General features: G+C 35.5%; 3 protein-coding genes and 1 long non-coding RNA gene across 5 annotated transcripts; 1 reads left to right on the top strand and 3 right to left on the bottom strand.

The window, feature by feature from the left end:
* Window positions 1-4,502: 4,502 nt before the first annotated feature.
* On the bottom strand, window positions 4,503-7,049 carry LOC109189892 (uncharacterized mitochondrial protein AtMg00810-like). Its single transcript, XM_019340514.1, has 3 exons — window positions 6,920-7,049; window positions 4,807-5,364; window positions 4,503-4,669 (listed from the first exon to the last, which is right to left on the bottom strand). The coding sequence occupies exons 1-3, from the start codon at window positions 7,047-7,049 to the stop codon at window positions 4,503-4,505; spliced, it is 855 nt and encodes a 284-aa protein (XP_019196059.1).
* Window positions 7,050-7,281: 232 nt separating this feature from the next.
* On the bottom strand, window positions 7,282-7,509 carry LOC109189870. Its single transcript, XR_002055649.1, has 2 exons — window positions 7,472-7,509; window positions 7,282-7,361 (listed from the first exon to the last, which is right to left on the bottom strand). It is a non-coding gene; the product is annotated as an uncharacterized LOC109189870 (long non-coding RNA).
* An 8,392-nt stretch (window positions 7,510-15,901) lies between these two features.
* On the top strand, window positions 15,902-19,432 carry LOC109189869 (binding partner of ACD11 1). Its single transcript, XM_019340494.1, has 5 exons — window positions 15,902-16,071; window positions 16,781-16,923; window positions 17,855-17,930; window positions 18,542-18,655; window positions 18,745-19,432. The coding sequence occupies exons 2-5, from the start codon at window positions 16,808-16,810 to the stop codon at window positions 19,177-19,179; spliced, it is 741 nt and encodes a 246-aa protein (XP_019196039.1). The 5' UTR covers window positions 15,902-16,071; window positions 16,781-16,807; the 3' UTR covers window positions 19,180-19,432.
* A 528-nt stretch (window positions 19,433-19,960) lies between these two features.
* LOC109189926 (aspartate-semialdehyde dehydrogenase-like) lies at window positions 19,961-23,266 on the bottom strand. Of its 2 annotated transcripts, XM_019340561.1 has the most exons (7): window positions 22,616-23,266; window positions 21,997-22,083; window positions 21,849-21,893; window positions 21,641-21,736; window positions 21,410-21,511; window positions 20,359-20,513; window positions 19,961-20,261 (listed from the first exon to the last, which is right to left on the bottom strand). In XM_019340561.1, exons 1-7 carry the CDS (start codon window positions 23,195-23,197, stop codon window positions 20,180-20,182), a joined length of 1,149 nt encoding a protein of 382 aa, XP_019196106.1. In that variant the 5' UTR covers window positions 23,198-23,266; the 3' UTR covers window positions 19,961-20,179. The 2 variants fall into 2 exon arrangements, with proteins under 2 accessions (XP_019196106.1, XP_019196107.1); XM_019340562.1 differs by lacking the exon at window positions 21,849-21,893.
* Window positions 23,267-23,403: the final 137 nt, after the last annotated feature.

Below are 23,403 nucleotides of genomic sequence, written 5' to 3'. Positions count from 1 at the left end.
TCTTCTGACTTGATTTTCAAGTTGTTTCTAAAGATAAGATTTTCTCCATGCCTCCATGTTCCTCAACTTGATTCTTGTCATATGGATAATATTAATATTACCTTTTTGATCATATCTTCAGGCTTCTTGGTACTTGTGAAATATCTTAGGTGTTAAAATACTTAACACATGTTGCTTCAATGACTCATTCGAATTATTTAGGAATCCCCCTTTCACATTTTGTTTGAAGTAAATAAGATATCGCCTTGTCATATCTTTGCTTATAATGTACAACTTCTTGCTTGTTTGACCGTGCATCTCTTGTGCATTTAAGCTTCTTGCTTGAAATGAGATACATCTAGCTTATTTTTGCACTTCTTGCTGGATGCGAATTAGCCTCATCTCGCTTGTTTGGTCTTCTTGCTTATTTGACCATGACTTTAAGCGAAGTTTATTAATTTGGCTTTCTCAAAAATCTTTAAGTTGTTAAGGAGATTCAATCCTAAGTGTAACCAATAAGTGCAAAGTCTTCTACCATAACACTAATAACTCATTCAGTTAATCATTGTGAAAACAATGTTTATCAACTGATCTCCATAGCGAATACTTGCATGACCAAAATTAATTTTTTCAAATTAATTTTGTTCTTCTATAATTCCTAGCATGTAGTAGACTTTATCTCATGACTTTATTTTTGGCTTGACTAATTGTACTATAATGCTTATATTACAATGAATAAAAAATTATGGGGATCTAAAATATATTTGGCTCATCAAAACTATATTACAAAAATATTCCTATCAGTATTTACCACAAAATATTTCTATTACATCACTGTTCATCACAAACTATCCATCACAAACATCAGAATTTTACAATTCCAACTCCCATACATCAGAAAAGATTAATTTTGCTTTTATGTACTTAGACTACCAATTTTTTATTCAATGGCCACATAATAATATTTGTTGCATATTTTGCTCTCAGAGATGCAATGAATTCATTTTATAAATAAGATAATGGAAAAGTAATTAGATATGAGAGGCAAAATCTGTAATATGAAACAGAGTTGAATATTTGTGTACTTATATCTTCTGGACTTCCTGTGAACCCAGGATTCCAATCCTCTACTGTTGTCCACTTGTCCCTTATAAGTTTTCATATGCCTCATGCAGTAATGCCACAATCGACTGCGTTGTCTTCGATTTTCCATGGCATATTCATATAATCCACTTGCCTAGTATAGTAATTTTTCTATATCGTAATGAATTTATATATATATATATATATATATATATATATATATATATATATATATATATATATATATATGTTGGTTCCGTTGGTTCGTAGAAAAACAAATAATAATCAAATTAAAAATAAGATTATTATTTTCTAAAAAAACAAGGAAGGAAAGATGGAGAATTTGGCTAGTGTTTGGTGTTGGGTTTTTGCAAGAGTCAAGCGATCACTCTTTCCTTAAAACCTTATTTGCCACCTCCCAAAAGTGCTAGGAGCTTCGTAGCCTAGGCTTCCCAGGATAAAACTTGCTTGTGATTCAATGTTTGAGCACCCAAACAAATGAATCCAGCGAACAAAACAAGGCTATGAACACAGTAGGCAAAGAAAGAGTAGAAGCAGAGAGTTTTGAGGCTGGAAATTATACTTTCTTGTTGTGTAAAATTTCTGCTGCCCAACTCTTTCTTATATAGGGGTTGAGGAGTTGAATAGCTTTTAATATAGGCATTTAAGGGCACCCCTACAACTCCTGTAACAGCAACCATTACCATGGATTTTAATTCAAATTGGGATTAATTCCATCCCGTAACAGCTGAATTAAATCCCAACAGTCACATTAGGAGCTTCCGCCGAACTCTCGGCCTAGGCAGGTTGAAACTTAGAGTTTCGGCCATGGCTACCAGGCCGAAACATTCCAGAGCTTCTGACCATGGTAGGCCGAACTCTCGGCCTAGGCAGGCCGAAACTTAGAGTTTCGGTCGGCCATAGCTACCAGGCCGGATTTCCAGTACAGTTTCGGTCATGGTGGCCAAAACATTCCAGATTTCCAGTACAGTTTCGGTCGAACTCTCGGCCTAGGCAGGCCGAAACTTAGGCTACCAGGCCGAAACATTCCAGAGCTTCAGACCATGGTAGGCCGAACTCTCGGCCTAGGCAGGCCGAAACATTCCAGAGCTTCAGACCATGGTAGGCCGAACTCTCGGCCTAGGCAGGCCGAAACTTAGAGTTTCAGTACAGTTTCGGTCATGGTGGCCGAAACTTCCAGTGGCAAGATTATGATACCGAAGTCTGGCATAACTTAGCCCGCAAGGCCTGCCAATTTCCGGTGCGCACATGAGCAAGCCTTTCGATCTCGTTTCTAGTTGGAATTTGATTTGCACACCCCACCCCCCGGCGCGAGAGAGCCTCTATGCTATACAATTCTACAAGCTCCAAAAGAGCTCGTGTATATAAGGGGGGGCAAATCCTCTTTCCAAACTAATGTGGGCCAAAAACTCACTTTTTCCCTTCATTTTCCAACTCAAATGGGTCTACTTTGAGAATAAATATCTCATTCACCCATTATCCGTTTTGAGCGTACAATATATCAATCTCTTCGTCTCACTACGAAGAACCCGAATCCACTTTGACCCGATCCAAATCGGAAGTGGACCCCACTGATAATTGTACCACAAAATAGCTACTTAACATGCCATTTTATGCCATTTTAAGCTATTTTTTTCAACAATATATATATATATATATATATATATATATATATATATATATATATATATATATATATATATATATATATATATATAACACTATGGAGTACTAATATAGTAATATATATATAAAGAAAAAAATTGTTTAAGAAATTTCAAATTTGTAGCTTTTCAGAAATACTTTTGAATAAGGCGTGAATCGGCAACAAAATCCCTATAAATACACATTATTTCACACATTCCACCCTCACTACACTACTGTCTAGGCTTCTTAGTTTCTTTCGACTATATAGAAAACCATGAATCTAGCAACAGCGACATCCATGTTGATTTTAATTTTCTTTTTGGTTATTGCCGCAAGTGATTATTTCATTTACAAAAATTATTAATAGCAGAAGTTATAATATTAGATTCATAATGTAGCATATACTTGTGGTACTATACAATAATGCATGCAGGTGCTGAACCACTGGAGAAATCCTTATATAATTCATCATTGGTAGAAGAGCAAGAAGAAGAGCTAGTGCCGGCCATGGGAACGACGGTGGAGTATAGAGATATAGGCGGTGCCTTTGAGCGACGGCGACTAGCGCCATTCCAGCAATGTCAAACATGCTCATGCTGTAAGACATCCAATCCCAACAGCTGCACCAATGTGCCGTGTTGTTATGCTCTCAAATGCAACCTTCCTGGCAAGCCTCCGGGCACTTGTGCCTTGGTTCCTGTGGCTTGCAATCAAGGTTGCAAAATACATTAGGCGGCCCCTAGGCACCTAGGCGCCGATTTTTTAAATTTTTTTATTTAAAAAAAAAAACTAAAAATTATAAAAATTCATTAATAAAACATAAGGTTCCCATAGTTATTTTTTATAAACTATTTACGTAAGTAGTTGTAAATACATTTGTTTGTTTTGCATAGATCTCGAAAAAATACGTGATTTCAAAAAATAATTTGTCCAAAACGAACAACTGAGTCAAAAGTTATACATTTCCGAACTTTTCACAACTTACACAAAAAAATAAATAAATTAATTAATTAATTAAAAAAATCGCCGGTTCAGCCGGCTGCCTAGCCGCCCGGCCGCGGAAGAGGCCGATTTCGGCCTTCCTCGCCGCGGCCGGGCGGCGCCTAGGCACAATTTTTACAACATTGCTTGCAATTGTAGCAATTATATTGCAGCTAATATATGATTGTATTTTATTTCATAATTATTTACAGAAAATTTTAAAATAAAATTTATCATTGAAATATCAAAAAAAGAACATTTGTAGTGGTGAAACTAAGTATTCAATTCAATGTACGACCTATCAATTTAAAATTACTTGTATTAGCCTTCTGCGTCATTCAAATCTTCTTTCTTCCTTATTTTCTTTTAATGTATAATTTTTTTTATATAATTTATAATTGATTACTGTACGTTTAATATGACTTTTAATATAAGCATAACTACAGAAGTGGCCTGACAATTTGTGTTAATAATTACACAAGACGCGTGCATGAAGCCTAAAAGGTAGGGAGACAATGAAATTTTAAAAATTAACATACACACTGATGAACTACGGTTAATCACATTAAAGAAGAAAGCACTGGTGGATTGAGATTCAGTGAAGTTTTGTACAGAGGTTGTGTTACATTCATTACAGAAGCAAAAGAAAAGAAGATGAAGCTTTAAGCTACTGTGATTGGTAGTTATAACTAACTATTTGGTGAAAAGACATAAAAGCCCTTAAGGCTAATTGCTATGTTTTGTCATCACACCATCAAGCTGCTGCTGGCTTCTGCTGTGTGCTTTTGCTATCACTTCATCACCCCCTCGTAAGACGGAGCATGAAGATCCTGAAGGCTCAGCTTAGCATGAAAGATATTAAACAAAGGAATAGGCAAGGCCTTAGTAAAACCATCTGCTATTTGTTTATGTGAAGGAATGCTCACCAATTTCACCACTCCTTGGACCTTTTGTCTCACTACATGACAATCAATGTCAATGTGTTTAGTACGCTCATGGGACACATGATTCTCTCATATAGCCACAGCTGAATTGTTATCACAAAATAGAGCAATGGGATTTTTGTTTTCTGTCTTCAAATCTACCAACAGATACAACAGCCATTGTACTGAAGTTCACAGATAGTGGAGGCCAAAGCCCTATACTCTGCTTCAGATGATGATCTGGACACAGTGGCTTGCTTCTTAGTCTTCCAAGATATAGGAGACTCCCCAAGGTAAATCCAGTACCATGTAATGGACTTTCTGGTTTCTGTGCAGGTAGCCCAGTCTGAATCAGAAAAGCCTTGAAGTTTGAGGCTAGACTTTGAAGCATAGAACAGTCCTTTTCCAGTAGAGCCTTTGAGGTATCTCAGTATTCTATGTGTTGTAGCTAAGTGTGTGTCTCTTGGCTTGTCAACAAACTGACTGAGCTGCTGAACACTGTATGAGATATCAGGCCTAGTGTTGGTCAAATAGAGCAGCTTTCCAACCAATCTTCTAAAGATCTCAGGATTGCCCAGTAGGGTGCCTTCAGTATTGTTGAGTCTTGAGCCTGGAGTGCAGGGAGTTTTAGCAGGCTTGGCATCTAGGAAACCATTTTCCTCCAAGATCTCCAAAGTGTATTTCCTTTGATAGAGGTTAATGCCACTTGAAGTTCTAAATGCTTCAATTCCTAGAAAATAATTCAATCTGCCAAGATCTTTAATTTTAAGCTGTGTTTTGTCGTCACACCATCAAGTGCTGCTGGCTTTTGCTACTATCACTTCATCACACACTATTGAAGTTGTTTAGGTGATCCCCTAAAAAAAGAAAAAAAAAAAAAAAAAACAAAAAAACAAAAAACAAAACAAAACAAAACAAAAAAAATCGCTCAAAAGAATGTCATCTTGAGCGAAAAAATCAATTAAAAAAATGTTTCGCCAACTTGGTAGTTTAGAGCCGAGTTGGATGACTCGACCACCTAGGCCGACTAGCAACTGCCTACACCCCTTTTGCCTCAATCTAGAAGTGCCTAGCGCTTAGGCAGTCGCCTAGCCTGATTTTTACAACACACACACACACACACACACACACACACACACACACACACACACACACACACACACATATATATATATATATATATATATATATATATATATATATATAAAACAAACTACCTCACAAAAAATCAATCTACCCTCAAAATACCAATAAGTGTATACTATTTTTTTTTTAACAATTTGACTTTAAAAAAAAAATCAATTTATGCCTTCTGAAATTTTAACTATGATTAGGTAGCCCGCCTCTTCATCCAATATATTATCTTGACTTAGGGTTCATTTGAAAACACGAAAATTATTGTTTTTTTTGGAAAATGATATATGGATAATGATTATTTTATGATTATTAATTATTTATTAATGCTAATAATTATTGTTTATACATATACCAAAATAAAATTATATATAAATCAAAAGATGGAGCAAAAATCCACTTTTAGTGATCGATTATTGTGGAATTGTTGAATTTTGTTATATTCATGTATTTTTATCTTATTACAATCTTGACTTTTATTTGTTATCACAATTAGTCATTCATTTAAATTTTTTCCATTTCACCATATAATAAGATATGGCTAAAATTTAAGTAGTACATTGTAATAAAGTCAATAGTGCTGAAAAAAAAAAAAAAATCTCTTGCCCGACATGTAACTTCTATCCCTCTCTTGTAAAGTCTTTTAATTGAATGATTAAATTACATGTTAACTATATTTATTAAATTTGGAAGAAAAAAATTTTAAATAGAGGATCAGACAAATTATGACAAGTAAATGAAGTCAACTTGCAATGTGCCAAAATTAAAAGATTAAGTATAAATGTAGTAATGCGACAATAATTGGGGACTAAAAGTGAAATTTTTCTTAAAAAGATGTAAACAAATAATATTTAACTTTTAATTTATTATAATTAAAATAAATTTATAAATTGAAAAGTATAATAATTTTGAACTAAAGAAATTGAAGAATAATATTTATCTTTTAAATGTGGACCGAGTGGAGCCAAAAAATTTTATTGTTTGGCTCGGCTTGATAAGACCCAACTCATACTTAATAAGACATCAATAAATATAATAATTCTGAACTAAATTGAAGAAAATTTTTATTTAAAACAAAAATTGTTGTTGTGAGAGTCCAAGATCTTTTTTTTTTTTTTTTTTTTTTGTTGTTGTTGTTGTTCTGGCTCAACCTAATCCACAATCCTCTACTGATGTCTCCTTATAAGTTTCCATATGCCTCATGCAGTAGATGCCACAATCAATTGCGTTGTGTTCAATTTTCCATGGTATATTCATATAATCCACTTGCATATTTTTCATCCTTCTGGCAAGGGGATTTCTTTTGAGTTTGAGGTACTTTGTGAATGCAGTCACTTGTAGAATATAGTTATAGAAGTGTTTAATTAATTCGAGAACTATAGATACTAAATTTTAAGGATGTAGATACAAAACATTAGTACAAGCATATCTTACTAGTTTTTTTTTTTTTTTTTTTTTTGGACAGTCCTGGTACTTATTTGCATTTGATACTCCTCTCTTCAATGCTTTGTTGTCAATCACTTGAAGCTTTGAATTTAAGAAATTGAAGCACATGAGGAAGTAATGGTCATGACGCAAGATGTTGAAGAAGATCTGTTATGAATAATTGCAAGAAATATAATACATTGTATTATGTAAAGAATTCAGATTAATAATGTCCAGAATTCAGATGAATAATTAGGGTAAAGGGATTTTATAGTTACAAGTTTTACATCACTTATATCAACAGAAATTGCATTCAACTGTACATCCAGATTTTCACAAAATTTTGTTACATTTGAATCAGTGGCTCTAGACTTCATCCATTCTACCGTTAATTCTAGTTCCATCTGTAAAGAAGTTGTTGATTGTTATATAATGAGTAAAAGACAATTTTTGTCCTAGATTTATAGTGGCTTGGACAATTTTAGTCTTTTATAAAAAAAATTGCCATTTTATGGACAGAGTTATTGTGGCGAGGACATTTTTGGTCCTCCGTCTATATTTCTGTTAGATAACCGTATGAGAGAGGGGCAATTACGTCAATTTAGGCTATCTCTTTATTGTGAGATGGATGATTTTGGTCCCACAACCATGCATTTACTCTGACCCTCATTTATTTGTAGTTTTGCACTACGAAATGCTCTGCCCACAACCATGCCTTTACTGCAACTTGGACTCTCCGACTCCTTCGAATTATGACAGAGAAGAAAACAAAACACACATAGATATAATAGATAGAAGGAGATAGCCTAAATTGACGTAATTACCCCTCTCTCAGACGGTTATCTAACAAAAATATAGACGGAGGACCAAAAATGTCCTCGTCACAATAACTCTGTCCATAAAATGGCAAAATTTTTTTATAAAGGACTAAAATTGTCCAAGCCACTATAAGTCTAGGACCAAAAATGTCTTTTACTCTTATATAATGCATTGTTGTAAATATTCCAAAAAAAAATTTTTTTTTTTTTTAAACTTAGATTAACATGTTTACTTACCTAAGCAACATTTGAGAAAAAGACCTCTCTGATTGATCAATTGCTCTTTTAAGATTAACCATATTCATCCGGTAGCACCAAATCTGCAGTATGTTGGTTGACAACTGCCCCTTTGCCAATGTGCCAAAGTCTTCCATTGTTGCAAACAAATCCTTTGCTGTAAACAACATTCCACGGCCAAAAAAAAAAAAAAAAAAAAAAAAAGAATTTAAATAAATAAATAATAATAATAATAATAAAGAATAAAAAATAAAAAATAATAATAATAATAAATACAATATTTTAATTTGTGTAATTAATGAAGCCTGTGAATTTAGAAGGTTTAGAAGAATTACATACAATTCTGAGTAGTCAGCACTGGCTTGCATAAATGCATTGTCCAGTATGGTGATCTTAAGTTCAACGGTAGTTGATTAAACTTTCTTTGTGGTCTTTTCCTCTCCTGGACATCCTCAATCTCATTCTTAGATTCTTCAAAAATGCTGAGTAGATACAGAATTCAGATAATAAGGTACAGAATTAATACTCGGCATATACAGAATCTCATTACACAAGGTACAAAATTAAAACTCATAATGTACAGATTTGACCTCTTACCTGTACCTATCTAGGTATGTAAGCTTTAAAAAAAACGGTCAAAGTACATATGAGGTCCCTGTACTATAGTCTTTTGTTCAATTTAGTCCATCTACTTTAATTTTGTTTAATTTAGTCCCTGTACTTTAAAAAGTGAAACAATTAAGGACAATAGCTGATATGGCGTTGACATCTTATCTGTCACGTTATCATACTTACATGCCAACTCATATATTATTTTATAAATATTTAAAATTACTTATTTTTACCACCAATATATTACATAATATGTCCAAAATAAATACAAAAATATCTTTTTCAAAAAAAAAAATACATAAATATCAATTATTGTCCTTAATTGTTTCACTTTTTAAAGTACAAGGACTAAATTGAACAAAATTAAGGTAAAAGGACTAAATTAAACAAAATGCTATAGTACAGGGATCTCATAGGTACTTTGACCAAAAAAAACACACACAAAGAAGACATATAAGCTAGTATTATTTTTTACATATAATGCACATAATTCATATACATAATGCACATAATTTCAGAATATAATGTACAGAAATTCTCAACATAAGACATATAAGTATCATGTATTGTTTCTCTACTGCCAATATGTATTATGTACAGAAAGTTTACCATTAAGATGCATAATTCATATAAAGAAGACGCATAACTTCACAATACAATGTACAGAAATTCTCAACATAACTACCTATATGTGTTAGGCACAGAAATTATATAAATAAGACACATACTTTTTAACACATGATGTACAGAATTTAATAGTAATGTGTACCGTTAAGGGAGTGGTAGGTCCAGTAAATGCCCCATCTTGTTTCCTCTGCCATGTTTCTATAGTGTCAAGGAGACATTTGATGATGTAACCACACCAATTGATATCCTTGATTTTATCAACATTGATTAGTGAATGGAGGATCTTGTAGTTACAGAAATTGTTCTTGTATCCCTTAATGAGTGTGGAAACAGTGAAGATCACAAAATCGCTTTTAAACATTTCCTCATGATCTCGCCTTTCTACAATGTTGTTGAGCATTTCAGTTGTTGATGGCGTTCCTTTGTCTATCCCCCAACGCTCTCTCCGTGTATTAACCAACTCTTTGTACTCATTGGTTTCATTTGAACCATTGCCCTCTGTCACAAGAATTTGTCCTATGGCATCATTCTCGTGTTGAAGTACTTGACTTGTTTTGGTTGATCCTCTCTTTCTTGCTCTTTCCTTGCCCATTTGGGTGCTCGTTTAGCCAGGTCATCGTGTTTAGATTTGCTTCTTTTTTTTCAGCCCTTTGTGGCTGGTCATCATTCGTAGATTTGGATCTCAGCCCTCTGTGGCTGCTCTGTGATAGCCACTGAAGTAGATGCATCACTTTTCTTTCTTTTGTACATTGGTGTATTTCTTTTAGTGTAGGATTGCTGTTTGAGGGGCTTGACATTGCTGCAATAATTTTAAATGTAATGTATATTAACATTATGTATAAACAATTATACCACTCAGGTACAAAATTATTGTTCATAATATAATGCACAGAATTATATAGATGAGGACAAATAAACTCTTAACATAATACACATAAACATAAATATAAACAATATCATTTGTCTACTTAGGTACAGAATTGAAATTCATAATGTACATAATTTAAATTCATATTGTACAGAATTATATAGTTGAAAACACAAATTCTTAACATAATACACATAAACATAAATATAAACAATATCATATCATTTCTGTCTACTCAGGTACAGAATTGAAATTCATAATGTGCAAAATTATATAACTGAAGATACATAAACTCTTAACATAATAAACATAAGTCTAAGCAATATCATTTCTGTCTACTCAGGTATGGAATGTAAATTCATAATGTGCAAAATTATATAGGTGAAGACATAGACTATTAACATAATAGGCATAAACATAAGTCTGAGAAATATCATTATTGTGTTACTCAATTGCAGAGTTCATCATAAGGCACAGAATTATATAAATGAAGACACATAAATTCATAGCATACTACACATGTTCTGTTTGTACTTATTTTAAAATATCATCTGCAATATATGCTTTATATATTAGATCACATAGTGTCTAAGATTTGTAGAGAGTGAAAATTATATAACCTAGTTAACTGAAAATGGTTATTAATGTTAAATTTCATGCCAATGTGGATAAATTATGTTGAGTTATCTTTTCTCCTAAAGAACATATTCGCCAAGGTGGAAATTGTTGAGTTTGTCTCATATATGGATTAGAAATATGAGTTTGTCTCATACTAGGAGTAGAAGAGAAACGGGTAGACATATTGTACAGAGATTAGATGCCTATAAATATATTAGTTGTATCCCTAAGGGGTTGTGTCACCACTATCATCATCACTATGAATAAGAGTATTGTTTCACTCCCGTGGATGTAGACACTTTGCCAAACCACGTAAATCTTGCTCTTCTTTATCTTTTCTGCCATTATTATTTTTCTTGTTCTTGTTAATTTAATCTCAACAAATTATGTCATTAATGTTCAATTGCATGCCATATTTACAGAAATTATGAGTTATTTTTCAAATATCATACTTTTTCGAACTTCAAACAAATAAATGTTTGAAGGTTCACCTTTTCTTTTGTTTGAATGCTCTGAATGTGTTCAGTAAGTCTTTAACAAGCAAGTCATTGAGTAGAGAATGCTTATTCCTTGTTGTTTTGTTGTTATTGCGAAGTATTTCTGCAGTGATTTTGCTCTTTGAATTGCAAATGAAAGGAATTTCGTGTGAAAGAAGATGACTTCCTTTTATATTTAATTAAAAAAAAATGTAACGGGATTGGACGGATGGATCGGCGTCCGTCGCGTCAACTTCCCTCCACTTAATGAAACGACATCGTATTGGACCACTGTGAACCCTGGTCCACAATATAACAATCGTACATAATAATGTCTACATAATGATAATATTTATAACAAAAATATATATTTTTTATAACTATAGAACACTGTATAAACCATGATACACATAAAAATTCGCCATAATCCAAAAGGCAAGTATTAAATGTGACTTTTCAATACTCTCGCACCCTCTTCTTATCTTAGAAAAAAAATGAAAGTAATCTGGATGAGAACTGAATAAATTGTATTGAATGAACTTGATTACAACTGTACAGACAAGGAGAATATATACCAGAGGAATCATAAGGAGACTATAATAGGGAGTCATACTACGACTCAAATACAATAATCCTAATCTTAGTCCTAATACTCCCCCTCCAGCACATGGTATACTTGTAACTTGTAGCTTGTCTCTAAGAAAAGAAAATCTAGGACCAGGCAATGTTTTGGTAATATGTCTGCAAGTTGATCTTTTGTTGAGGTGAAATTGACTTGAATTTCTCCAGCAGTAACTCTATCTCGCACAAAGTGATAATCTATCTCTACGTGTTTGGTGCGAGCATGAAAGATGGGATTGGCACACATATACGTAGCTCCAAGATTATCACACCATAATTTTGGAACTGAAATACTTGGAACATGAATTTCTCGTAGAAGGGACACGATCCAAATTTCCTCAACACAAACATCTGCTAGAGCTTTATATTCAGCCTCAGTGGAAGATCTAGCAACAGTTCTTTGCTTCTTGCAGACCCATGATATAAGATTAGACCCAAGAAAAACAGCAAAGCCACTTGTGAATTTTCTATCCCCTGGACAGCCAGCCCTGTCAAAATCAGAGAAGGCATAAATTTCTCTTGAGGATGAATGTCTGACTCGTAGACCGAAAGTAACAGTTCCTTTAACATACCTTAAAACTATTTTTAGTTGTTCCCAGTGAGCAACTGTAGGTGCGTGCATGTGTTGACATAACTGATTAACTGCAAAGGAAAGATCAGGACGAGTAATAGTTAAATACTGTAATGCACCAGTTAAACTCCTGTACTATGTAGGATCATCATGTAAAATTGCAGTGATGGGCACGACTTTTGACGTGGGAATGGGAGTAGACAAAGGTTTGCATTCTACCATTCCAACACGCTTTAAAATGTCATGCATGTATCTCTGTTGGAAAATTAAAATTTCGTCATTGCATTTCACTGCCTCAATCCCAAGAAAAAACCCTGGTTGACTAAGATCTCTGATTTTAAAAGCAGTACAGAGTTTCGAAACTAGTTGAACAACTAAATTCGTATTTCTCCCCATCATAAGTATATCATCCACATAAACCAACAGATATACACAATCAGATCTCTGTGAGTAGTAAAATAGGAGCACATCTGTTTTTTTATGCCTGAAAACCAATAGATAGTAAAAAGGTGTGCAAACGATTAAACCAAGCTCGAGTTGCCTGTTTTAACCCATAAAGTGACCTTTTTAATAGACAGACATGATTTGGATAGTAAGCATCAATATACCCAGGTGGTTGCTTCATATACACAGTTTCAGAGAGATTTCCATTCAAGAAAGCATTATGAACATCCAATTGCTTAATAGTCCACCCAGATGATAAAGCCAGAGAAAGAAGTAACCTGACTGTGGTTGGTTTTACTACCGGACTGAAAGTATCAAAGAAGTCCTGACCTGGCACCTGATTAAATCCTTTTGCTACGAGTCTTGCTTTATGCCTCTCAGTGAAGCCACCTGCTTTTCGTTTTGTACGAAAAACCCACTTATACACAATAATGTTTATACCTGGCTGAGATGGCACAAGGTGCCATGTCTGATTCTGTATAAGGGCATTGAATTCTTGATCTATTGCTTCACGCCATTCTGAATATTTAACTGCCTGAGTGTAACAAGTAGGATCCGAAAAACAGACCTGAGCTGTTAAAATTGAAGGTGGAGCCTGAGAACGGCTCCTAGTGTGCATCTCATGAGTTCGAACTGTGGACTTCACGGCTTTCCCCCGAGGACGGCCGCGAGGGCGCTTCGCCGACTAGTCCGCCTGTTCATGCGGTTCATGCTCGAGCGAGCCAGGTGGATTGTCGGCATCGTGAGTTGGTGAAGGCAGCACAGCCAGCACAGGATCGTCGTTGGCCGGGGGAGTGTGCGACTTCGGCGGTGCCGGTGTGTGGAGCAGGTGGAGCCGTGGGGCGAAAAACAGACTCAGCCCACGGATAATGATGCACAGGTTGAGGAGGCTACACATTAAGGTTAGTAACAAAAGGATAAACTGTCTCATCAAACCTCACATGCCTGCACACATAAATCTTGTTAGTCTGTAAGTCCATGCATCTATACCCCCGAAACGATTCAGGATAACCTAGGAAGACACATGGAGAGGACCGATATGACATTTTGTGACGATTGTATGGTCTGAGATACGGGTAACATAGACATCCAAAGACACAAAGAAAAGAGTAGGACGGATGGGAGTTATGCAATTTTAAATAAGGACTGGAGTTATTTAACACAACGGATGGCATTTTGTTGATTAAATAAACTGTAGTTTCAAAAGCAAAATCCCAAAATTTATATGGAACAGAGGCACGGGCTAGGAGAGCTAAACCCGTTTCAACTATGTGTCTATGTTTAAGTTCGACACGTCCGTTTTGTTCATGAGTGTATGCACATGACTGCCTATGATTAATGCCTAATTGCACAAACAAAGAATGTAATTTCTTATATTCAGCTCCTAGATCATATTGAATGGAATTGATTTTACGATTGAATAAACGCTCAACTAAAGCACGAAATTCATCAAATATGACATAAAGATCATATTTCTGCTTCATAGGAAAATACCAGGTGTAACGAGAATAATCATCAACAAAGATGAAAAAGTAACGATACCCATTAGAGGATAGCAAAGGAGCTGGTCCCCAAATATCAGTGTATATCAAATCAAGAACATCTGAACTATTAGACTCAACACGTGCTAAAGAGAAATGTGCATATTTTCCCAATTGACACGCTGAAATAAACTGGAATTACAATGAATAGTACGACTAGAGCCACTAACTGAACAAGACTGAATAATGTTACTAAGGACCCGCTGATGAAGATGGCCCAAACAATCATGCCAAACTGAAGCGGAAGCACGAGCGGAGAGAAACGCTGAAGGAGACGAACTTGGAACAGGCAAAGTGTATAGCCCACCCGAACTACTGCCACGTAAGAGGATTTCCTTGGTGGTGATATCTTTCACAAGAAAAAATGAAGGATGAAACTCAAAGAACACATTATTATCTGTAGCAAAACGTTGAACAGATAATAAAGAGGTAGACAAACCAGGAACATGCAATATATCAGACATCGTAAAAGACCTAGAATGGCTATTAAAAGTAGCATGACTAACATGACTAATAGATAGGCCTATACCATCACCAACACGTAGAGTGTCATTACCAGTGTACTTGGCCGAGGTAGAAAGGACAGTTATGTTTGGAGTTGCATGATTTGTGGCTCTAGTGTCCGGAACCCAAGTATGAGAATTTGACGAGGTTTTATTTCCCAAACCATCCTGAAACACCAAATTAGTCTGAGAACCCGGAGCCCCTGAATAACGCCGAAAACAATTGGCTCCCGTGTGACCAAAATATTTACAATTTGACACGGATCATCATAACGCCAAAAACAATTGGCTCCTGTGTGACCAAAATATTTACAAATTTGACATGGATCATCATAGCGCCAAAAACAATTGACTTTCATGTGACCGAAACCTTTACAAATTTGACACTAATCATCACGTCTGCGCGAACTGTCACCGCTTCGCTGCATGATGTGAGAATTTTTTTTTTTTTTTTTGCTGAATCCTTTAAGTAAATTTAGATATATTTGAGCAACTGCATTAATTGCAATTGCAATTGCAGCTTGGCAAATTATGGGAATGACGCCAAGAATCTGCTGCTCGTGAATGACGCCAAAAAATTTAATCGGTTGCGTCCGTCGTTTCTATTACGATAAAATACTAGCTATCTAATATCACATAAGAACTGAATAAATTGTATTAAATGAATTTTATTATAACTGTACAAATATAAAGAATATATACAAAAGAAATTATAAGAAAATTAAAACAAGAGTTATACTACGACTCAAATACAAAAATCCTAATAATAATCCTAATATGGAGAGTGACATGACAGTGCTCAAGAGCTCACCACCTCAGCATTCCTTCATATATAAGCAACAACAGTTCAATTTCCAAATTCTGGAATCTCATCTCTCTAGCTTTTTACCGGTGCTCGTCTCTGATTCTTCCGTCTTCTCATCTTTCTCTAACTGAAGCTAGGTACGATTACGGAGATCACTTTTTCAGTTCATCATTGATGTATTTATTTTGCTAATAATGTTTTATTAATCTTCCTTGATTAACCTTCTCTTTGGTGTAATTTTTTCAAAAATTCTACTCTGAGTAATTACAGATTAAATTGTATAATGTTTTCTAAATCAAGATTTTTCCAGCAGTGGTGTTATTGATCGTTTGTTCGTTTGGATTGCGAGAGTGAGAGTTTGGAAATAAACCCTAGGTCGCAGCTCTGCATGCGAGTATCTTTATAGTTAGCTAGCTAATTGGGATATTGTGCTTGTTTCAGTTCAATTTTCTTACATATTCACGGCTTGTTGTTTTTGAGTTGATTTTATTCTTAATTTTGTTGAAGGAAATGGATCTTGCAGTTATACTATTCGATCTTTGTCCTGCCCTGCAGTGGGATTGTGAACTAATATTTAGTTGTCAATTTAGGAAAAGTAATGGATTCTACAGCTGATTAATGGTTACTGGGTTTTTTCAGCTAGTTGTGCATAGTACTTGGTGTTTGGGTTATGGAATGTTGGGCTTGGAGTTGGAAGTGGATTAAAAAATAAACTCTTGTTAATTATTATCCTTTCCTTTAAACTTTTAAAGTTTGATACTTCATCATCAGCATGAATGTTTTGAAGACGTGATTATCTTTTAATGTCAATTCTCATAGGAATCTTTACTTATCTGTTCATTGTAGTTTGGTTGCACCAATAAGGGAATAAGCATGAATCCAGGTGGTTACACTGCTGAAGTTACAAGTCTGTCCCCTATTGCTACTGAGAAGAACATTCATGATTTTTTTGCTCTCTGTGGGAAGATTGATCATATTGAGATTGTCAGGTAGTACAGAAATGTTTTATTTGGTTTGCATCTGTTAGTTCCTTTTAGCTTTAGGCTTTCTTGAGCGTTGAATCCTTATTATTTGTGTTTTTTTTTTCCCCTTTATAACTGAAGATTTTATAATTCTAATGTTTCAATTGGTCTTTTCCCACTTTGTAACTTCATTGGCTTGCTGCATGGAAGCACCATGTCTGCTCTGCTGATGCCTTGCCCTAGGTTGAGAATGAAATGTTTTTATAGTTGATTTGTACTTCATAATTTATAGTTGATATCTAAATTATCGCTATGATAAGTTGTGAAAACTCTTAGATGTAAATTCTTACTTTCTCACTATCTATGCATAAAATATTGTGAGTTTGTGACTACGAGGCAAAAGTTTTACCCATTCCAGTTAACCCCAAGTCCCCAACCTGCCCTTTTTATGAGTTTGGCAGTACCTTCCAGAATAAGGGTTACTGTAGATATGTTGTCTAGAATATGTGTGTAAACATGTTGTCTAAGATCTTACCCATCAACCCTTATCTTCTAGATATGGGTTAATGGATTCCTTTATACCTTTGCCTTAGTAATGAAGTGTGATTGATAAAGTGCAATTAACTCAATTCCAACCAGTCCATTGCCTCTTCTACCTGTCGTACATTAGTAAGCAAAAAAGAGTGAGGTAGAAAGTGATGCCTTTATTTGTATTGCCCTTTTCCTGTTAGTATTGTTACATTTTGGTGTACATTATGATAAGGAATCATCTATTACCTTTGAATCAGTGTTGCAAAAATCGGGCCTAGGCGCTAGGCGGTCGGCCACCTAGGCGCCCGCCTAGGCGCTCTAGGCGCCTAGCAATTTTTTCAACCTTGCTCTGAATGCATATAATGGTTGTTGTCTTGTGTTAATATTCAAGTATCTGTTTTTTAATAATGTTTGGTAAAAAATACAGAGCTGGTGAACATGCAAGTACAGCCTATGTGACATTTAGATCTTCTCATGCTCTGGAAACAGCTGTGTTACTTAGTGTAAGTGCTACGACTAAAATTGTATTACATTTCCCTCCCTTCTTAATGACAATTACTACTGAAAGATTGATCATGATGCTTTGGAATGTGGAGGATTGTTCCACTCCCTCAACCATTTGATCTAATCTTTTAGGGCCTATATAGCTTTCATGTATCCAAAAGAATATTGCAAGCTTTGATTTTCTAAACAAAGATTTAGTTATTCAGAGGTTTAAAATCTATAAAATGTTCAATTTGATTTGATCTAGTTTCAAAGAAGGGAAAATGAGGGAATTTATTTATCTATATACTCCTAACTTTTACTAAAACCTGCATTTTTAGCTAATCAATAATCAGGCATCAGGTTAAATTATTTTAGCAGTGAGTAATTAATCTCCACATTTTTTTTTTGAAAATTCCATTCTCCTTTTAGATAATATATGCCAACTGCTGCTAATATTGTTGATAGTTTTACTAGTAACTTAACTCTGCAACTTTGGCACACTTATTCATCTATTTAAAGCATTTCACAATCTTCTGTATGAGGAAATGGATCTTTCTCACCCCTTTTTCCTTCAGTAGTCAAGGACAGAATCTGAATATTGACCCCATTCAAACTGCATGTTGTACAGGGCGCCACAATTCTGGATCAACAAGTATGCATAGCCCGCTGGGGATACTATGAAGATGAATATGATTACTGGAACCAGTCTTCCTGGAAGCCTGAAGAAGCAAGAGATTCAACTGTATGTTTCTTATTACCTTGTACAATGTTTTATTAGCTTTGTGTCTGATGAGTTTCCCAATTGGCTAATTGCTGTATCCAACATTTTAGGAACACACACAAGGCCACCAATATGCTCCCTCTGCTGGGGAAGCCGTGACCATGGCTCAAGACGTGGTTAAAACAATGGTATCCAGAGGCTATGTACTAGGAAAAGATGCTTTGGGTAAGGCCAGAGCTTTCGACGAATCACACCAATTGTCAGCCACTGCAGCAGCCAAGGTGGCGGATTTGAGCGAGAGGATGGGCCTGACCGACAAGATTTTTGCCGGGGTTGAAGCTGCTAGATCAGTGGATCAGAGGTATCACATTCTCGATAACACCAAATCAGCTGTATCGGCTACGGGGAGAAGTGCTCTTGCGGCTGCGAATGCTGTTGTCAATAGCTCCTATTTCTCAAAGGGTGCTCTGTGGGTCTCCGATGCTTTGAGTAAAGCGTCAAAAGCAGCAGCTGATCTTGGGGGCGGTCAAGGCATTAACAAATAAGCTGCTATGGGGAGTTGCGTTTTATAGATATGTTTTTAGTCAAAATTACATATTTCCATTAGGTTGCTTGTCTATTTTCTAACAATCTAACAATATGTTGGGGGCACAAATTTTAATACCTATTTTCGTTACATATTTCATAAAGAATCAGCTTTCAATGCAAATAGCGTTATAGGCATTAGCCCGCATGAATAGTTCAACTGGTCACAAAGATGAAATTGTCACAAGAGATCAATGAAGGGATTTCTTGTGCACAGTGAGTAAAAGTCTAGTTTATTTTTAGGTCAGTTAAGTTATCATGATTTATTCTTCCAGAGGGATGTGGGGACGTCGACAATTTCACCTTTTATCACAAGCGTTATAGGCATTGGCTATTTGGCTCAACGGAAATAATCAACATTGCTTTAATTACGTTTGTAGCAACCAAGGATATGTTTGGTTGGGAAATTTTATACTTTACTATGAATTTTGATACTAATTACCATGTTTGTTTGTTTACTTTTGTTATCTTACTACTGAAATTAAATCTTTTAGTAATTACAAAATCAAAGAGAAAAAAAAAATCATTATTCATACATTAAATATAAAATTTTAATATATATACACATATGTATGTGTATGTATCTTTATTATATATTTATTTATTTTAATTTTAATTATTTATTTATTTATTTATTTATTTTAATTCAAATTCTTATTTACTACAGAGTATCTCAGTATCAAATAAAATAATTCATATTTTTATTACCATTCCGATTCCATTTTTGAACCAAACACACCCGAAACAAAATGCTCCGGGATAAGAAAGCTATCTCAAAATTTTTGCAATACACAACAAATCCTACTTTGGATAAAATATAAGGACAATCTAATCTTCAAGGCTCAAGCTAATGGTAAGTTTTACACGCAAAGAAATATGGGCGGCCATCCATCCATCCGTGAACTCAACACTGGCCTTGTAAGGGAAAAATTCCTTGATGCTATTCCGTTCTCAACTTCCTTATAGCAGCTTCTCTGCAATTTGCACAGCATTAAGGGCAGCTCCTTTGCGAATTTGGTCGCCACAAACAAAGATGTCCAACCTATTGTGAATGCAGACTTTAAGTAAGATTTCCAGACAGTATATACATACAATACTACAATCAAGAGTGTTATTGGAAGTTGGAACCATGTTTTTACCCATAGTCACCGTCTTGGGAAACATCGCGGCGTATCCTCCCAACTGCAACATCATCTTTGTTAGACACTTCCAATGGGGTGGGAAACCTATTGGCAGCTCGATCATCAACCACCACTACACCGGGTGCCCTCGACAGAATTTCCCTTGCCGTCTCCTGCACATCTAAATCGATATTAGATTTTCTTCGATTTTATATAAAATAGAGTTCAACAGACCAAACAAAATTGAGCTCCACTCCGGAACGAAAAACTATCTCTACTTGATACACATTGACACTACTCTGTGATTACATACGATTAACCATTAAAGGCTACCCAGAAAATGTTGACCCGGGAATTAGAAGAATTAACAGCTTCCAAACTATTCCATAGAACACAAGAAACTGATGCTTCCAAGCAACAATTCATACAAATATTTCCCGTCTTAGAAATTGTTCAGCATAACTTCAAGAACCATCATTACATGCTATCCTATCATATATAAAAGAATATGGTCAACACACCCAGGTTTGGTGAAACCTGGGTAATCTAAATAAGCAGAAAACTTGTGTTCAAAAACATATTTGCAGAGGATTTACATAAAGCAAGAGTCTTACTAATGAGGTTCAATTCCATATAATGACTGAACAAGCAGAAAAGAAAAAGCAAGAACTATTACAGATCCTCAAGATCTTCATTTTTATCTGCCCTGACCATACTGATCGATTGTCAATTAAAATGTCCAGTTCGCATAATTTTTTAATAGATGAACAAAAACAAACAGAAAATTTCTAATCTTACAGAACTGTCCCATCACTCCTTAGTTGCTCAATTTTTTGAGTTGTTTATGTACTCATGGAAATATATGCTTGGTAAACATGTCCAACCCTTAAAATTTTGACAACCAAAGAGTCTGGATCAGAGTTGAAAATCAACATGTACAACAATTGATGATCAAGTTTGATTGAAATATAGATAGCATCATACAATTGGGCATCTAAAGTCTAAACAACACAATTACATATTGAAGGCAAAAAATGGTTGATGTAATAAACTAGCAACCAAACATTACCTCGTCAAGAGGATTCTCAAATTGAAGATTCACACTCTCTGCATGTGCACGCATAACAGGAACTCTAATACACGTTGCTGTGACTTTAACCTCTCCATCATTCTACAATGCAGTCAAAAATAGATTTCAACTAGTATCTAATTTCGGACCATAAAATTGCAGTCGAATACTAGAATGTCAAAAAGAATAAGAAGATTCGATACGAGCACCAGTCAAAGAAAAAATCTTTACCCATATCTTCCTTGTCTCTTTCACCAATTTCATCTCCTCTTCATTATACCCATTTGATTGAACAGGTGCATTATGCGAGAACAGATTGAAAGCATACTGCACACAGCAATGAAATTTTAATGATGAATTTACAGAAATTAGATGGACTACAAATCTTCCATAAACCAAAAAATGTTCAAACCAAACAGAAGAAGCAAAGCCAGCAAACCTGCTGTGTGAAGATGTTACAAGTTGGTTCTTTCCCATCTAATACCTATTTAAGAAAAAGGAAGCACACAAAATTAACTTTCTATGAAAACAAAATTAGTTTACACTCTATATAAGATGAAAAACAGTGAAAATAATAAAAAGAACACCTCACGAGTCTGCTGAACAAGCTCTTCCATGGCTGCAGCTCCAGCACCACTAGCAGCCTGGTACGTACTAACAACCATCCTCTTAACCTGTAAAAGATTACAAAAGAAAATAAACAAGAATTATTTCCTCTTCCTTTTTTTTATAGTGCTATTTTAAAAACTGGGTTTCAGAGGTGAGCAAGGCACGCGCTATTAACTTCAAACTCAACTGCCAAATAAATATCCAGTAGCAAAAACAATTTAAGAATTAATTGAACATACAAGAAACCGTATATATGTACATTGGTCATCAACTGTAGTGGTTTTTCTTGATTTAGTCTTAAACAACTTTTTATGCTTAACTAGGTCCAAAATTTCGCCTTTGCTGTTAAAATCAAGAACTAAATTGAAAAAATTCACTATAGTCAAAAACTAAATTGTATAAAATACTATAGTCAAAGACTATCGGGGTAAAACTACTAGAGAACTAAATTGGGTATTAATAGAGGTAAAATTGCCAATGACTCAATTGTGTAAATCTATCAAAGTCAAGACCTAATTAAACACAAAAAAATCATATCGAGAAAAACCATTATAGGAGTAAATTGAGTATTAACTAATATGTACACAGTAGTCTCACCTTAGCGCGGCGATGAAGCGGGGTGGCAGCCATTAAGCAAATAATAGTGGAGCAATTGGGGTTGGCAATAAGCGCTCCCTTTCCAGAACCGAGCTTGATATGCGCCATTGCCTCGGGATTGACCTCCGGGATCACGAGCGGCACTCCCTCGTCCATACGAAAAGCAGAGCTATTATCTACAACAACGGTCCCCTTCTGGACCGCTACCGGCCCAAACTTCTTGCTAATAGATCCACCGGCGCTGAATAACGCAATGTCTACTCCTTCAAAGCTATCATCCGTGAGCTCCTCAACGGTGTATTGCTTGCCCTCGAAGATGAGGTTCCTGCCAGCGGAGCGTTTGCTGGCTAGGAGCTTGAGGGAACGGTAAGGGAAGTCGCGGTCGGAGAGAACGGAGAGGAACTCTTGGCCTACGGCGCCAGTCACTCCGACAATGGCGACGGAAGGGGCGTCTTCGCGAAGGGACATACGGACCCGGGAGGGCGGAGTTCGGGAGGTGGTGGAGGGGTGATGGATGGTGGCGCCGGCGCCGGCGCCGGAGAGGAATTGGTTATGGCGGAGAGAGAGAGTTGAGAGTTTCATTGTTAGATGTTACGGCGGACGCGGCGGAGACGGACGGATTGTAGGGTTTATGCCTTTGGAAGTGAAAAACCAAAAATGCAATACAAGGGACGAAATGTATAATGCCACGTAAGCAAATGGTCGTCAAAATTTTTCTCCTGTGGGCCTTGCCGCAAATGGTTTGAGACTTGTCGGCGTTTTCTACAATTACATTTTTTAGTAATGTT

Source organism: Ipomoea nil, unplaced genomic scaffold (assembly GCF_001879475.1).
Source record: "Ipomoea nil cultivar Tokyo-kokei standard unplaced genomic scaffold, Asagao_1.1 scaffold1568, whole genome shotgun sequence".
In the NCBI taxonomy this organism is placed as follows: domain Eukaryota; kingdom Viridiplantae; phylum Streptophyta; class Magnoliopsida; order Solanales; family Convolvulaceae; genus Ipomoea; species Ipomoea nil.
Note: the sequence above shows the minus strand (reverse complement) of the source record. Positions and strands in the feature narration are given on the sequence as shown.

Bases quoted from the DNA above. Each gene is read 5' to 3' on its own strand.
- LOC109189926 (XM_019340561.1), bottom strand. From the start codon at position 23,197: ATGAAACTCTCAACTCTCTCTCTCCGCCATAACCAATTCCTCTCCGGC. The intron at 21,737-21,848 runs GTTTGCTGGCTT...TGCTGTGTGCAG, and splicing joins GTAACATCTTCACACAGCAG to TATGCTTTCAATCTGTTCTC. The intron at 20,514-21,409 runs GTAATGTTTGGT...TTAGATGTGCAG, and splicing joins TTGAGAATCCTCTTGACGAG to GAGACGGCAAGGGAAATTCT.
- LOC109189869 (XM_019340494.1), top strand. From the start codon at position 16,808: ATGAATCCAGGTGGTTACACTGCTGAAGTTACAAGTCTGTCCCCTATT. The intron at 16,924-17,854 runs GTAGTACAGAAA...TAAAAAATACAG, and splicing joins GATCATATTGAGATTGTCAG to AGCTGGTGAACATGCAAGTA. The intron at 17,931-18,541 runs GTAAGTGCTACG...CATGTTGTACAG, and splicing joins AAACAGCTGTGTTACTTAGT to GGCGCCACAATTCTGGATCA.
- LOC109189892 (XM_019340514.1), bottom strand. From the start codon at position 7,049: ATGAAAAATATGCAAGTGGATTATATGAATATACCATGGAAAATTGAA. The intron at 5,365-6,919 runs GTTGAGCCAGAA...ATTATTTTCTAG, and splicing joins AGTAGAGGATTGTGGATTAG to GAATTGAAGCATTTAGAACT. The intron at 4,670-4,806 runs GTATCTGTTGGT...ATTGTCATGTAG, and splicing joins ACTTCAGTACAATGGCTGTT to TGAGACAAAAGGTCCAAGGA.